Source organism: Bos javanicus, chromosome 15, assembly GCF_032452875.1.
Source record: "Bos javanicus breed banteng chromosome 15, ARS-OSU_banteng_1.0, whole genome shotgun sequence".
NCBI classification, from domain to species: domain Eukaryota; kingdom Metazoa; phylum Chordata; class Mammalia; order Artiodactyla; family Bovidae; genus Bos; species Bos javanicus.
In genome coordinates, this window is record NC_083882.1 from 28,196,233 (window position 1) to 28,212,202 (window position 15,970).

The 15,970-nt window shown below is 50.1% G+C and overlaps 1 protein-coding gene across 1 annotated transcript in view; it reads right to left on the reverse strand.

The window, feature by feature from the left end:
* DSCAML1 (DS cell adhesion molecule like 1) overlaps positions 1 to 15,970 on the reverse strand; it is a 365,157-nt gene that overhangs the window by 23,538 nt on the left and 325,649 nt on the right. Inside the window, exons 17-19 of the mRNA XM_061440430.1 lie at positions 12,901 to 13,141; positions 9,248 to 9,394; positions 6,323 to 6,478 (exon numbers count right to left, since the gene is read on the reverse strand). Of these exons, the coding sequence (XP_061296414.1) occupies positions 6,323 to 6,478; positions 9,248 to 9,394; positions 12,901 to 13,141 (544 nt within the window). The remainder of the gene's footprint in view (positions 1 to 6,322; positions 6,479 to 9,247; positions 9,395 to 12,900; positions 13,142 to 15,970) is intronic.

Below are 15,970 nucleotides of genomic sequence, written 5' to 3' on the forward strand. Positions count from 1 at the left end.
GGCCTTGCACACTTCTTTCTTACCAGTTATTAAGAGAAATATGTGTGATTGTAGACGTATCTATTTATCCTTGTTGTTCTGTTGGTTTTTGTTTCTGTGTATTTTGAGGTTATGTTATTAGGTTCCTAAAAATTTAGCACTGTTTTATTTGCCTGGTAAATTAAGTCTTTTATCATAACAAAAGTGTCCTTCTAAGAATGATTTTTGCCTTAAAGCATACAAGGTCTGATATTAATATTCCAGTTTTCTCTTAGTTTTGTATGGTACATCTTTTATCTTTTTCCATGCTTAACTTTTCTACACCTTTATGTTTTTGATGTCTCCTAAACACAGCACATATTTGAGTTTTGCTTCACTGCTAGCCGGTCTGGGAGTCTTTATCTTTTAACTGGAGAATTTAGCCAATTTATCTTACTACTGATACATTTGGGTCTAACTGTCCCACCTTCCTATTTTCTATTTGTCCCACCTATTGCTTTCCTTTCTACTGTCCTCTGTGCCCTCCTTTGGATTGTGCATTAAGAGAAACTCTGTTTCCCCCTTCTATTAGTTTTGCTATTATGCAGTCTTTCATAACCTTTAGATTGTGTGAGTCTCTGACTTACCAAAGTCTAGTAACTGCCGCTTTTCTTCTCAGATAATGTGAGGACTTGGAATTTCCATTTACTATCTCTCCATTTACATGCCATTGTTATATATTTTAACTCTGTAATATCTGGACACCCCTTTCAAGGTGATTACATCATCATTTTATGCAGTCAATATTGATTTCAATTTACCCACATATTCACCATTAATTGCTCTGCTTTCCTTTCTTCCCACATCACTGAGCTTCTATCTGGGATCCTTTTCCTTCTAGTTAAAGAACACCCTTTAGTATTTCTTTCAGGGCAGCTATGTTGGTGATAAGTTCTCTCAGTTTTTGTTTGTCTGAAAACGTCTTGATTTCACCTTAATCTTGAAAAATATTTTTAAAAGGTATAAAGTCACAGGTTGATAACTATTTTTGTTTTCATACATACTTTAAATATCTCATTGTGTTGTTTTCTGGCTTCCACTGTTTCTGATAAGTGAGCTGACAGTCTTATTTTTGCTCCTTTGAAGGTAACTGGTTTTTCCATCCTCTGGTTGCTTTTAAGACTTTTCTCTATTTGTTTATGTTTCAGTAGCTTTATTATGATAAGCCTAGGTGTGGACTTTAAGTTATTCCTTGTGAAGGCTGTAGAGCTTCTTGCGTTTGGGCTTGATATCTTTCACAGCTTTGAAAAGTTTTCAGACATTTTATCTTCTGCTCCATTCTCTTTATCCTCTTTTTTGGATATCTTCTCACAACTTCTATGTCCTTGATACTCAGAATGTAGTCCATGGATTAGCAGCAGTGTCGCCTGGGAGCATGTTAGAAATGCAAAATCTCAGGTTGTACCCTAGACCTACTAAATCAGAATCTAAATTTTAACATGATTCCTCAAGTGATTTGTATGCACAGTAAAGTTTGGAAAGCATCGCTCTATGTCTTATTTGCTCTTTTATTTTCCATTCTTTCGTCTTTTTGTGCTTCATTTGATATTATCTTCTGACCTATCTTCTAATTCACTAAGTATCTCTTCAGCTGTGTCTAATTTGTTATTAAGCCTATCTAGTGAGTTCTTAATTTCAGATATTAGTAGTTTTTGTTTCTAGATTTTTTATTTCATAGCTTCCAATGCTCTTAAAATTTAATGAAACCCATTTGGAATTCTTGCAGAGCTGCTTCTTTTGTCTTTTTCTGCGGGCTTTTATTCACACTGTCCCCATTGTTTTTATTGTATGCCAGACACACTATTCGCAAAGTCGTTTGTGGAAATAATTTGAGGTCTCAGATGATATAATCATCCTAAAGAGAACTCATGTTTGCATCCAGCAGGCACCTGCAATCTGGGACACTAGCAACCTGAGGTCACCTCAATCTAATTTCTAGGACTGAGATGATCTGAGGCTGAGCTGTTTACTTTTGGTCCACTTTTAGAGTTCTGCCCTTCATGCTCTCAACTCAAAGTAGGCTGGGGTGGGGAGCAGAGGAGGGTTCACCAGACAGACCCACTCTGTAGCAGGCCCTAGCCTCCAATTCATGTCTTTCTGGCACTGCTCAGTATCTCAGTCACTGCCTCTAGACTCAGCAAACATCCCTCGGGGGAAGAGCTGTCCCAAATACCAAGATCACCTCCTGGGCCTCTATTCTCCCTTGGATCCTGGCCCAGTAACTCTTCACTTTCCTACCAGCTCTCTAATTACCTTCAAGCAAGTATTTAAAAATATTTTATTCAGATTTCCTAGTGTCCTCAACAAGGGGGAGAGTGGATTGGAGTCACACTGTCTACCATTCCTGGAAGTGGAACCCCTTTGATATGTTTCCCTAAACCTGTCCCTCCTCCTTCCTTCATCCTCATTGCTGCTGCCCTTACACACACCTTCCTTTTCTTTGCCTAGAGGCCCACAGGTTCTAAGAGGCCTTTCCCACCCTAGTCCTTATCCCCTATTTGCTTCCTATGACCAATCCTCCATGCTTCTACAAGAGTTATCACCTAGGTCATGCCTCTTTCTCAGTTAAAAACCTTTAAAGTGGTCCTAAGTCCAACCCAACTTTGCACTCTGAGGCTATATAGATAGGTCTGGTATTCACAGGGCAGATGAGCAGCAGGCAAGAGATTTCGAGCTAAAGAACTAAGTATAGCCAAGCCAGCCTGGAACCAAGCTCAGACTGAGAGATCTGGACTTAAGAAGTGAGCTTGAATTGATATGCTTGCATTTTATCTTGCTTTTCTCTAAATTCTCTGTCAATTTTATTTCCTTTGGCAAAATCCTGCGGGGGCCTGGTGGGGGTGGTGTGTAGGAAGTTGCAGTGTCTTCCGATTAGGATATTTGTCCAAGGTGCCGTGGCAGAGCTGGGACTAGAATGTGGATCTGTGTGCTTTCCAAGTCAGCTGAGTAATACCTGTAATGACTGCCACCTACAAATTGCAGACCCTGGTGGTGTGGAGCAGTAGGGTGGGGCGGGCTTGCTTGCCTGCCTACCCCTCTGCCATCATTCCTCCCTATTCCTTGCTTGCGTGGGTAACCCGTGCTCCTCCACCCTTCAGAGAAATCTGTCTCCATCACCTACACCAGAGGATTTATCATGCTTAGAGTAAGTCAGCCATGATAATTCCATTCTCCTCTCAGTGACTGGCTTTGCGAGAGGCATATTGCCCTGCTGTTGTTGATGGGAAATGAGCATACGTCTGCTGAGGGGGTTTCTGGGAAAGGTTTCTTTTACTCCCAAGAGACGCACGCCCATAGGAAGAGACTGCTTCTCTTACTCTGAACTCTGTCTTGTCTGGCGTGATGCCTGGAGCTGCAGGCATCTTGAAATCATGGGAGGAACAGCTGACAGGCTGAGGATGGCAGAGCAGAAAAGATGGGAACCAGTGAGTTACCCAACCCCAGAGCTGCCCTACTCAAGACTTCTTGTTTTGTGTGATAATAAATGTGCTTATTGCTTCAATCTTTTTTTAGTTGCATTACGCACAACCAAAAGCTTCCTAACTGACACAAATGGTGTGATGGAAAGCATAGAGGTTGGGGAGGCAGGAAAGCTCTCATTTGCCACCCATCAGTTTTGTAACCTGCAGCAAGTTGTTTTAGCTCTCGAGGCCTCCGTTTTCTCATCTCTAAAATGGAAATAATACCCTCCCCAAAGGGCTATTGGAAGGCTGCTGCTGCTGCTCAGATGCGAGTCGTGTCTGACTCTTTGCGACTCCATGGACTGTAGCCCGCCAGGCTCCTCTGTCCATGGGATTCTCCTGGTAAGAATCCTGGAGTGGGATGCCACTTCCTCCTCTAGGGGATCTTCCCAACCCAGGAATCAAACCTGCGTCTTGTGCACTGGGAGGCAAATTCTTTACCATTACCACTCTTTACCACCTGGGAAGCCAGGCACTGGAAGGTTAAATCACGCTTATGATGGCACATCACACACACGTCAAGTTGTGACCATTGTTCTGGATGAGATCTCATCTGACAGTGGGTTCCTTTCGGCTTAGGCTTCCCCCAAGGGCACCTGGGTCCACCGGAAGCAGTCATTTCATTGCCAGCTCTGGGTAAACCAACTACCATTTGCCAGCCCTTGACATTTTAGAAAGGATTCTGTGGTTAGGCTGTTTCTTACAACATCTAGATGAGGCGAACCAGCTGACAGGTTTTATCATGAGGAAACTGAGGAGCAGAGAGGTTAGTGACTTGCCAACAAGTGGCAGGGCTGGGGCACCCATATCTGCTCCTCCCACCCCGTGAAGCTGCCACCGTAGGATCCTGGCCCCTGCTGTGTGCCCCTGTGACTCCATAGGCAGCTCTAGGGTGGGGAGAGCTTCTTGGAGGGAGGGTTGTGCTCCTCGACTTTGGGTTGCCTCATAGGTCTCACCTTGGTCAGTCAAACATGTGGAGATGCTTATAACTCAGGCCTTTGGAATTGTCATGGTTGTTTAGTCACTAAGTCATGTCCAACTCTTCTGCGACTCCACAAACCACAGCCCACCAGGGTCCTCTGTCCATGGAATCTCCCAAGTAAGAATAGCAGAGTGGGTTGCTATTTCCTTCTCCAGGGGATCTTCCTGACCCAGGGATTGAACCCAAGTCTCTTGATTGGCAGGTGGATTCTTTTTCCACTGAGCCTCCTGGGCAGCCCCTTGCATCAAAATAGGATGCAAGAGAGTCTGGAGGTCTGGGTGGTTAATTTCTAGAGGCCAGGAAGGTGCCAGTGTGTATGTGTGTCCCTGAGGCCCTGAAAGGGGCCAGGCTCCAAGCACCATCCCCGGTAGGTCTCCACACGAGAGCAGGTGGCTCTGCCTGGAGCTGTCCCAGGAAACCTTGATGCGGGGATTAGTGACAGGAAAAGTAGGGCAGGCAGGTTGGTAAATATTTAATTGCTAAGAGCTTAAGTGGGGGGAGGGGGCTGATCTGATGGAAAGGGAGGGGCTTAGGGAGAGTGGGGAGCATTAATCACAGTTAGTCACCAAGCTGGTCTGCACTGGGAGAGGTCCACTATCACTCCCAGCCTGAGCTGCCCCTCTCTACCTCCTGTCACCCCTCCAGCTCCTTCTGCCAAATTGTCTGGATAGGACCTAGACCAGGGGTCTCTGTATCCTTTGAAAAAAACCAAGGCTGAGTTGGAAAGAGGCCAAAATGCCAACCTTGGTTACTGTTTATGAAGCACCCACTGGATGCAAGTCATGTCATATCAATTGACTCTTTAACCACATTGCACCTGGCTAAGGAGAATTAGAATCAACTAAGTGTTGGGGTTGGCGGGGTGAGGAAGGAAGTGGAAGAGGAGCCCAGAGCTGCAAAGGGTCACATATGGTACCTCCTGTCCCCAGTGAGGCCCCTTGAGGGGTACAACTCTGACCTGGGTGGGAAGTCTGACCCTTGTCTGGACCTGATCCCTCCTGGGCTGACTCAGCCCCCAGCCTCTCCCATCTGACTGCATCACTCTACCCTGGGGGTTTGGCTCCTTATCTCCCTTTTCTTCCCGTTCTGCCCTCAGGGGGTGGGGCTTTGAGATCACAGATCCAAATGCAGGCACATCCCAGTCCTGAGAGTGTCCCCCGCACCACACACCCATCAGAGTCTAGGGCTTGGCCCATTCACTCTGGGGCCTCTGCAGCATGATCACCAAGTCCCTAACCCGGGCGATGTTCCCGATCCCGGCATCCCCAACCTTCTGTATCCAGAGAAGACCAGCCTGAACCCTGCAGGGGAGCAGATGCCACAGAGAGGATGCTCTTGGGATGGGGTGGGAGGAGAGGCTGTATCTGGCCTCTGAATCCAGTGCTGCGGGGGAAGGGGTTATGGTGGCTTGTAGGTTTAGGCATGAGTCCTGGGGCGCTTCACCACCACCCGCGGTAAGTTGTATTCTCCCAAAGCAGCGCTCCCAGAATTCTCAAAGTCACCCTTGTTGATCAGTTGATAAGTCGTGTCTGACGCTTTGAAACACCATGGACTACAGCACGCCAGGCTCCCCTGTCTCACTATCTGCCAGAGTTTGCTCAAGTTCATATCCACTGAGTCAGTGATGCTATCTAACCATCTCATCCTCTGCCACCCTCTTCTCCTTTTGCCTTCAGTCTTTCCCAGCATCATGGTCTTTTCCAATGAGTCACTCTACAGAGAATTAAGGGATAGGAGAAAGGACGGGGCTTTGCTCTCCCCCTTAACTGTGGGTGGGGTGAGCAGTGGAAGGCTGGAGCAACAAGTCCTGGGAGCTGGCCCCGAGTGCCGAGGCCGGGCTGGGTGGGAGGAGCGCACTCACCGTCCTCCTTGGTCTGGATGTAGAGCACGCTGCTGCGCACGCCATCCCCGGCCTGGGTGTAGGCCAGCACCTGCACGCTGTAGTTGGTGAACTTCTCCATGCCTCGCAGCTCCACCCGCTCCCGCGTCGTGGTGATGTTCTGCATCTCGCCCCACTCTGCCGGACACGAGCATCCTCTGAGTGCGGCCCAGGCCGGCCAGGCCAGGCCATGGTCCCTCAGCCACTGCCCCTCCACCAGCCTGGGCTTGGACCTTGACTCCATGGTGGTGGCAACGAGGGGGACCTTTCACCTCAAGGTCATGGTTGCAGACTTGCGACACTGCTCCCAGGCCGTATCTCTCCCCAAGTGGCCCAACCAGGGTGACCCACAAATGCCAGCTGGGCCTCAGCCCCTAGTCAACCCTGTACCAAATTCAACTTAATACTCTCTCTATAAAATAGTTCTACCTCTCTCTCCCCCTGAATCTCACTTCCCTGTCCTCCACCCACCCCTCTCTCCATGTGAGGGACCCCAGGAGTGACCTGAACCCAGAAGGAGCCTTGGCCAGGTGGGCAGTGGCAGCTGTTTTCTCTTGGCTGCCCAGCACCTCTGAGAAATGGAGTATTTCCTGCCATATCAGTAAACAAGGATGTCACAATCATCATTCTAGCCCTCTAAATCCTTGAATCCCTGAGCCCTAGGGGCACTCAGGAAAGAGAAGAATACCTGGGTGATTTGGCAGATCTCAGGTTGCAGCCACTCCCTACAGTAAACACTGAGGAACTCAGGATGTAAAAAAATGCAGGATAGTGAGCTGCTTATGAAAGGAATGATTTCCGTGAGTCCAGACTCTTACATCTTCCCATACACAGAAAAGGGCTAAATTCCTTAACTTGGAATATCTGGCTTTCTTTCATTCACAAAAATACTTTTGACCTTCAGACTACTTGGCTTTGGTGGCAAAACTTCTATATAACCTCTCCCCACCTCCTTGGAGCAGTTCTCTCAGGGATACTTGAGATGCTATCTCCCAGGCTTGAAGTCCTAAAAATTCCCACCCCAAATATTAATAACTCTCAACTTTCAGGTGGTGACTGCTCTTGAAGTCGACACCTCCTTGGGCTCTCGGCTCTCATAGGCGATGGAGCCAGGTGGCATGACCTGTGACAGGCTGGGGATGACTGCCCTGCACCTGACTGCTTCTGGACCGGCACCCTGAACTCTCGAGAGGATAAGGGGTTAAGTCCCCATTACCTTCCCCCCACATCAAGGACATCTTGTCTGCAAAGAACCTGCAGAGAGAACATGGGCGAGGCTGCTGGAGTGACAGCCATGGCCGGGAGGGCCAGGCCTTCCTTGGGCTCAGCGAGGACCCATCACCCTGGATCTGCCAAGAACTTGCTATAGATGCTGAAGAAGAGCTTAGGGAGAGCGTCCCATGGGATAGCCAGGGTCTCAAGAGGAGGAAAGAGGCTTCTGAGCTGACAACCTTCCCCCTGAGGCTACTGGGATTTTTTAGAAAACAGCCCCAGACACCAGCTGAGGACAGGCTGTGCAAAAGACAAGTGCCAGCAAACCCACCCTGGCGCCTCACGAGGGACCTGGCGCAGGCATAGGCCTGGTCTCAGGCCTAGCCGCAGACTGGCCACAGTCTGCCAGGGTCCAGAGGGTGAGGACTCCAGGCCCAGCCTGAGGGGACTCTGGGTCAGTGGAGGGGGGCCTCAGAGGCCTGAGAAGTGGGACTTTCCTTTCCCAGGAGGTCAGAAACCAGAGTGGACCTGTCTAGGACTAAAGCCAGAGAAAGACCCAGGAGGAGGGCAGCCTGGCCATCAATTCTGTGGCCTTTGGAGACTAGTGAAGCTGATGCCTTTCTCACCTGAGGGCTGAACTGGGGAGCCACAGGGTTCGAAAAGGGGGAGCGAGTTCTGGAAAATGAGCCTTTTGTGGCTCAGCACAGATGAGATGAGGCCATCTCACCACATAAGGCCCCAGAAGACCTGCAGGGCTCCGTACTCCTGGGGGAGGTGGAGGCGTGGCAGGGAGAGAGAATTCCTGTCAGCAGTGCCTCTGGGCAGACCAGTACCTGGGTGGGGGCCGGGGAGGGCAGCTGGCCCAGGGGGCTGGGGGTGAGCTGGAGTCCCAGGTCCTCCAGGAGAGAAGGAACGGGCCAGGTGACCAGTGGCAGGAGGCTCAGGATATGGCGAGGCAAATTCACGTCCACAGTGTGGGATGCTGGGCCCCTGGCTTGCGTGACTTCCTGGTCCAGGGCTCTGCTGCACCAGTGGGCAGGGGCTGCTGTGTTTGCGGGGCTGCACTAGCTCATCCTGTGGGAAGGCGCCCAAAGGGCTGGGCCACTGTCTTGGCTCTCCTCCCTCTGCTGTTCCTACCGGCAGCTCTACTGTGCACCCTTCCCTGCTCGTCTCCAGGTCCTGGGTAGCTCAGCTGCACAGAATACAGGTCTCGCCATCCATCTGGCCAAGGGACCCTGCTTCCTCCTCTTGCCCCTCAGTCCTAGGCGGTGACAGCTTCCTGCTGGTGCTAGTCCCTGGGACCCCAACTTCCCGCCACACTCCTCTGAACGCAGAGCCTTCATTAAAGTCTCAATTGTCCCGTTTGAGTATACCACCTGTTTCCTGACTGACATGGCCACAAAGTCCTCATACCAACACTTTCCATCAGAAAAGCCAGTGTGTCCATCTCACTCCTTAAGCCACTGCCCAACATACTGCTGAACAGGGGCAGCTGGTGTCTGTCCCCAGCAGAAAGGTGACCGTGCACACACCTCTCACTCTGGCCCCTGGCTCTGGCGTGGGAATAATGGGTGCAGGGGAGAGGCTGGACTTCCACTCGACATCCCACGGGAAGATGCTCAGCTCTAAGTGTGGGCCTCCAGCAACCCCTGGCCTCTCACCCCGCGAGCCGGCCACCACCCCCAGCAGACTCACCCCCGTCAACGTAGAGGGACCAGAAGATGACCCGATAGCCTTTGAGGACGCCGTTGAGGGTGCTGCGCGGGGGCTCCGACCAGGAGATGACGGCCACGTCGGAAGTGATGGACAGGGCCCGGACGTTCTCGGGGGGCTGGCTGGGCACTGCGGAGGGGAGAGCCAAAGGGCCTGGTTAGGGAGGTACAGGACAACACGCATGTGCAGGCAGGACCCTGTTGCCCGGCCAGAGGAACCTTGGGTCACACAAGTGGGAGGCCCTCCTGACTCAATGAGTCTCGAGAGTTTGGGCTGGTGGCTGGGAAGGGAAACCAGTCTCCTTCCCTGAAAATTTGGGTGAATAGAGGTCTTTCCAGCTTGGTTCCTGGGCTCTGGCTGGCATGTTCCTGATTCTGGGTAAGTGCTCAGGGAAGAAGGTGATGCAGTCTGGGCATGAGCTCCTGGGGGTTCACCAGTGGGCACCACAGCCCAGGGAGTCCACCTCCGCTGAACGTAACAGAATGTGGAAGACCAAGCCAGCCCCGGGGGGAGTCTGTAAGTGATGCTCTTATCTGATGGCTGCCAGCCATGTGTGTCCCCGCCCCTGTGCCAAACTGAAGGGAAGGAAAAGAAGGAAAGAGGCTCTCAAATAACCCTGGGGCAGGAGAGAAGAGGTCCCTCAGACACCTTTAGGACTTCTGGAATCACTGCACTTCTGTCCCTTGTCCCCGCACCCAACACACCAGCCTGGGTGGCCCACCCTGCCTTTAACCCTCTCCATCTGAGAACTTAACCTAAGTCCCAGCCTCTGGGGATGGCCCAGCTGCAGCTCGCCCGTCTGAGACGAGAGACAGGGGCGACACGAGGCCCCAAGGAGCCACCTGGGCCAGGGGCAACTTTGCTGGCACTTCCGCTGGTTTCCGAGGAGCTGGGGGCAAAGGGCAAGGCCACGTCTGCTTCGCTCTGAGTGGGAGAAAGGAGGCACAGGCTGGATGGAAGGTAATTAGATCCCATTGCCCCACAAGAGGCAACTCTAATTTTTATGAGCATTTAAATGATAATACATCATCCTAACGATCCTCTCTGAGAATGATTATTGTTTCATATTACTTAGGTGTAAAAATATAAGCACCATGTAATTAGGGACCCAGTGTAATAAACTAATACAGATCGCCCGTTCGAACAAAATGAAGGTAATATAATTATGGAAAAGACACTATTGCTAAGGCAGGGGCCCTTGAATACCCCAGGAGGAGTGCTAATATTGCCAGGAAACGATCAGGATCTGACAGGCTAACGAGGGCCTTAATTAAGTATGAAAAACTGCTGAGCAAATGCTGCTGGAAACTTTCTTCCCCCTCTCCTCCTTTGTTTGGAAAATGTCTCCACGGCCCATGCTGATCTCTCCCTGTTGGTAATCCCAGCCCCCCTGTATCCCTCTCAAAAGCAAGGGATGTGGGGCCCTCATGGAAGCCAAGGGTGGGCCTGGCCAGGTTGTTTTCTGGGATGGCCCTGGAGGATGGAGTTTAGTGTTTGGTCAGGAGTGCTGATATGGACTTGGGGCAGCTGTTCCCCCTGGGGGTGACTTCCCTGAGCATCCTGCATCCATGTCATTTGGTCCTGCATCCAGCCTCGCTCCCAAGAAAGAGGGTAACAACGGGGTGAAGTAGAAAGAGTATGGGATTCAGGGTCAGGTCTGGATTTTGACCTGGGCTCTTCTTCAACAGATGGGCAATCTGGACAGGTTCTTAACCTCCGTGAGTCTTGGGTCCTTTTATGGGCAATGACCTGGCTGTTAGTGCTCGGGTTCTCACAGGTGCTCCCTGCATCAGCAGCATCAGCATCACCTGGGGATTTATTAGACACGCACATATTTGGCTCCCACCCCAGACCTGCTCAAGCAGAACTCTGGGGGAGGGCCCAGCAATCTGTTTACAACCCTCTGATGTGCACTCAGGTTTGAGAAGCACTGTGTCAGAGTACTGCTTGGGATGGCATCGCTGGTACTTAATGGTGACAAGCTGGTCTTCCTCTATCCAGCCAGCCCTGTGGTCAGCAGTGGGTTGTGGGGGGATGGGCTGGTGAGGGTGTGGGGTGGTGGAGGGGGTGAGGGAGCGGATGGTATGTCGCTCAGGTGCTTCTCTGGACCTCTCTGCATTCTATGCACCTTTCCCCACTTTTGTGTTCTCCCTTTCTCCCAGGGGCTCAGTGCACTGACATCTGCTCCCTCTCACAGCCTAGCTTGAGCCCCAGAGCAATTAAATGGGAATCTCTGGGGATGAGGCCAGGCATCAGGATTTTTAAACTCCGCAGATAATTCCAACTTGTAGCAAAAATTAAGAACAACTGATATGAGTTAATCTACTTTCTGGTGTTTCTGACCTGATGTGTCCTCCCTCCCAAAGGTGTCTGCGTTTCCAGAGAGAATGAGGTAGGGAGAGGACATTGCTTAGCAAAAGGAATGACTCTCTAATGGTAGAATGCTGGGTATCTGGGTGGCCACGGGGCAATGGCATTATGTTTCCAGGGCAGTCAGTTCCCTCCCTTTGCTGGGGGAAGGCTCAGACTCAGTGACAGGTTTTAATCTCATATCTTGGTCTTAGGCTGGGGTATCACTGCTAAGTCACTTCAGTCGTGTCCGACTCTGTGAGACCCCATAGACGGCAGCCCACCAGGCTCCCCCGTCCCTGGGATTCTCCAGGCAAGAACACTGGAGTGGGTTGCCATTTCCTTCTCCAGTGCATGAAAATGAAAAGTGAAACTGAAGTCGCTCAGTTGTGTCCTACCCTCAGCGACCCCATGGACTGCAGTCTACCAGGCTCCTCCGTCCATGAGATTTTCCAGACAAGAGTACTGGAGTGGGGTGCCAAACTAAGGAAGCCCTGTTTACTCTGCTCTTTGGGGGCTGTGTCCAGCCTGGCTACGTCTCTTGGGGTGGGTATCAAGGGTCACGTCTCCTTTCGTTTCCTAGCACAAGCTCAGGTAACAGTGGGGTCTTCTCTGCGCTTGGAGAGCAGGCATGCTCCTGCTGCCTCTTAACCCTCTCCTCCTGAGAAACCAGGCCCCATCATTCACTCAAAGTTGGAGTCCTCTCCAACCCTCAAAGAATTCAGTTTTAAAAACTGGGCTCCAAATCTTCTGTCCACAGACCTTGGTATTTTGTAACTCCACAGTCTCTAAAACAGATGGTGGACAGCTTCTAGCTCAGAAGTACATAGGTAACTTGGCTTCTGCCCTTTTTCCAACCTGGAGGGCCTAAATGAGGAGAAATAGGACCCAGAGTGTAGAGGAAAGAGCTTGGGGAGAGAGATGGGTGAGGGGCCAGTATGAGGGAGGAGGAAAAGGCAGAGGGAGAAGATGGATGGAGAGTCAGAGAGATGCACAGACAGGCACTCAGACAGACCAGTAGCTCAATAGAGAGACTGATGGGCAGAGCATTAGAAAGTGATGGATAGAGAGCCAGCCAATGGATGGAGAGACCCAGAGGCCTAAATGGACCAAGCATCCCTTGAGAAGCCAATGGGTGAGAGGAGATGGAGGGATCCAGGGAGGCTGTGTGTATCACAGGATGATGGGGCCCAGGAGCAGGGAAGGGCCCCCAGCCCTCCCTGGAAGCCCTGCGGCTCTGCCCGCAGCCGACATCTGTACCCATTACCCTCTACTGGTGCCCTCACCGTCCTCCAGGGTGGTGGCATTGATCTCGCTGGATGAGGGCCCCGTGCCTGCCCGATTGAAGGCCTGGACCACCACGCCATATTGGGCGAACTTCTTGAGGTTGTCCAGGGTGTAGACCTCGCTGTCCCCAGTGGCCTTCATCTCCACGATGCTGTACTGCCCGTTGCTGCCCGGGCTGTTCTCTCTGTAGCCGATCTGGTAGCCACGGATGACACCGTTCTGCAGCTCCTTCTTGGGCGCCTGTGAGTGTAGGAGTGGGAGGGTGGTGGAGGGGGACAAAGACTCAGTGACATTCCAAGAGGATGCTCTTAAACCCAAAGGCAGGTCATGTCACTCCCTTGCTCCCAAGCCTTCCAAGGCTCCCATTCCACCCAGAGTCAAGGCCAAAGTAAAAGCAACCCAAGTGTGCACAGACAGGTGAATGCATAAAGACGATGTGGTCCATACATGCAATGGAATATTATTCAGCCTTAAAAAGGAATGAAACTTTGATAAACTGAACAGCATCACTGAACCTAGAAAATACATTAAGTGAGATAAACCAGACACAAAAGGAGCAATACTGCATGGTGCTTCTCCGAGGTGCGTACAATTCCCAAATTTACAGAAACAGAAAGTAGGACAGAGGTTACTGGGGGCTAGGATGGCTGGGCCAGCAGAGTTTCTGTTTGGGATCATGAGAAAGTTCTAGAGATGGACAGTGGTGACGGCTGCTCAACACTGTAATTGTACAATGCCGCTGACCTCTACCTATGAACATGGTTAAAACGATCCGTTTTGTGTACATAAAATGGTATGGGACCACAAGTTGAAAAAAAAAAAGAGTCCTTGACTTTGATGCGAGCCCAGCCCCTCTTGGAGCTGGACCGCCCTTGACATCCTGGCCAGCGGCTGGGGTGCGTGGAGAGCCCAGGCCTGAAGCCGGCTTCTGGACGGAGGGACAGAGATGGGGTGACAAGGGGGTGACAGGGGGGACCTCGGAGCTCTGCCTGGGCTGGCGGGAATGAAGGGCTGATCCCAGGTGGGCAGGCCAAGGGAGAAGACTCCACTGGCGTTAGTCTTGGGGTGGAAAATACACTCTCACCCCCAGCAAAAACCCTGATACACAACCGGCCGCACACACAGGTGTTCTGAGAGAGAAAACATCAACAGGGAAACACTGACACGGACATTCTTGAATATGATCACACACACACACGCACACACACACACGCACATACACACACACACTCACATATACACACACACTCACATACACAGGATCTTGATACGTCCCCTTACATCTGGAACCACGAACACACGCAATCCAGACCCATCAAAACAAACATCCCAATACATACCTACCCATGGCCAGAAACATACAGACTCACAAATAGAAACTGGCTCCTTTAAAGAGGGGACATGCCCATCTATATATTGAGACAGCACACACACCAGTACATAGAAAAACAGCTTGAATCAGGGTTGTAAAGATGATGCAGTTAATTTAAAAGCCCACCTTTTACTGTACTAAAAAATAGTGTGATCAAAAACAATTAAGTTAGTAAAACAGCTCATTTTTTTAAATTCAATGAGTGTTTTAAATGAACTGCATTTTTCAGCTCACCGTTAACTCAATATAATGAAGTTTTAAATTTCACATAATTGTTTTGAACTCACTAACTAGGTGTGTGTGTATTTAATTGACTTGACTTTTCGTTGCTGCCTGAATAATGCTTCTCTCTGCACTTGGACAGTCCTGTTTGATAGTTGGTAAGAGGGGGAATTTTTGAATGTGGGTGTTGTATCTACACAATCAGGCTTCCCAAGTAGCTAAGTGGTAAAGAATCCGCTTGCCAATGCAGGAGAGGAGGGTTCAATCCCTGGGTGGGGAAGATCCCCTGGAGAAGGAAATGGCAACCCCCTCCAGTATTCTTGCCCGGGAGAGCCCATGGACAGAAGAGCCTGGCAGGCTACAGTCCATTGGTTCACAAAGTCAGACACGATTTAGTGACTAAACAACAAATAATCTACACACTCACACATTCAGGCACTTATTATAGACACAAACATATCTTCAGGGTGCCCTTGTCCTCACACTGACATACACTCTATTACATATCTGTGCCCACGTTGAAATACACTGATATATACATCATTACACAATGACACACACCTACGTACCTAGAGCCGCCTGCACACAGTATACACTTGTCTATGTGTGACACACAGAGCACCACGCCACCGTCATTCACACCAATGTATACTGGCAGAGGCCTTGGGTAGGCATTCAAGCATACCTTGCTACATACATATAGATATTCACACATTTTTACAAATCTTGACATATCTTCCCTCCCTCCCTCTCTCTCCCTTCTCCTTGTATGGCACCACCCCCTTAAACAGGCACACTCAGGATTTAAATCAATCTTAACAATATTTCTCTGAAGCATTAAGAAATCAATAGAGCTGATTGCAAATTTATGTCATAAAGCAGTGGTGATCCATCTCAAGGAAAGAGTCTTAAAATGAAGTGACTTATCTTTCAAGTGAATCTTTATTTTTCATTAATCTGTTTCTTGGTGTTAAAAAAAATTCCCTTGAGAAGTCAGCCCCAAAATTTATTGATAGGCTGGTTCATTCTGAAGTTCTAACTTTCTAATCAATTTTATTTTTCATTATGAGACTTTGGAGAAATAAATCTGATTCTAAATTTTTATCGACCTCCGGGTTGGAGCTTTGTAGCCAAATGTCTCAGAGGTTTACATACTTATTCATTCCTGTCCCCTCCTCCAGGCTTCCTTGGAGTATTCTTAGGAAATGGATGCAGAATCAGGATGCAGATAAGACTTGGGATCTAGACTCCAGGCTTCACTCCCAGTTTCTGAGGGAAGCTCTGGCAACCAGATCTGAACCTGGAGGGAACCAGGGCTCCAGGTATCTATCTACTAGGAGCGCTGGTACCCAGGGAGGGCCAACTGCCCAGCCTCTGTCCCACTTTTGTCCTGGTTATTTCTCTGGAGCGGGAAGGAACCAGGCTCTGCTGCCGTGTGTGTGTGTGTGTGTGTGTGCGCGCGCGCGCGCACGCCA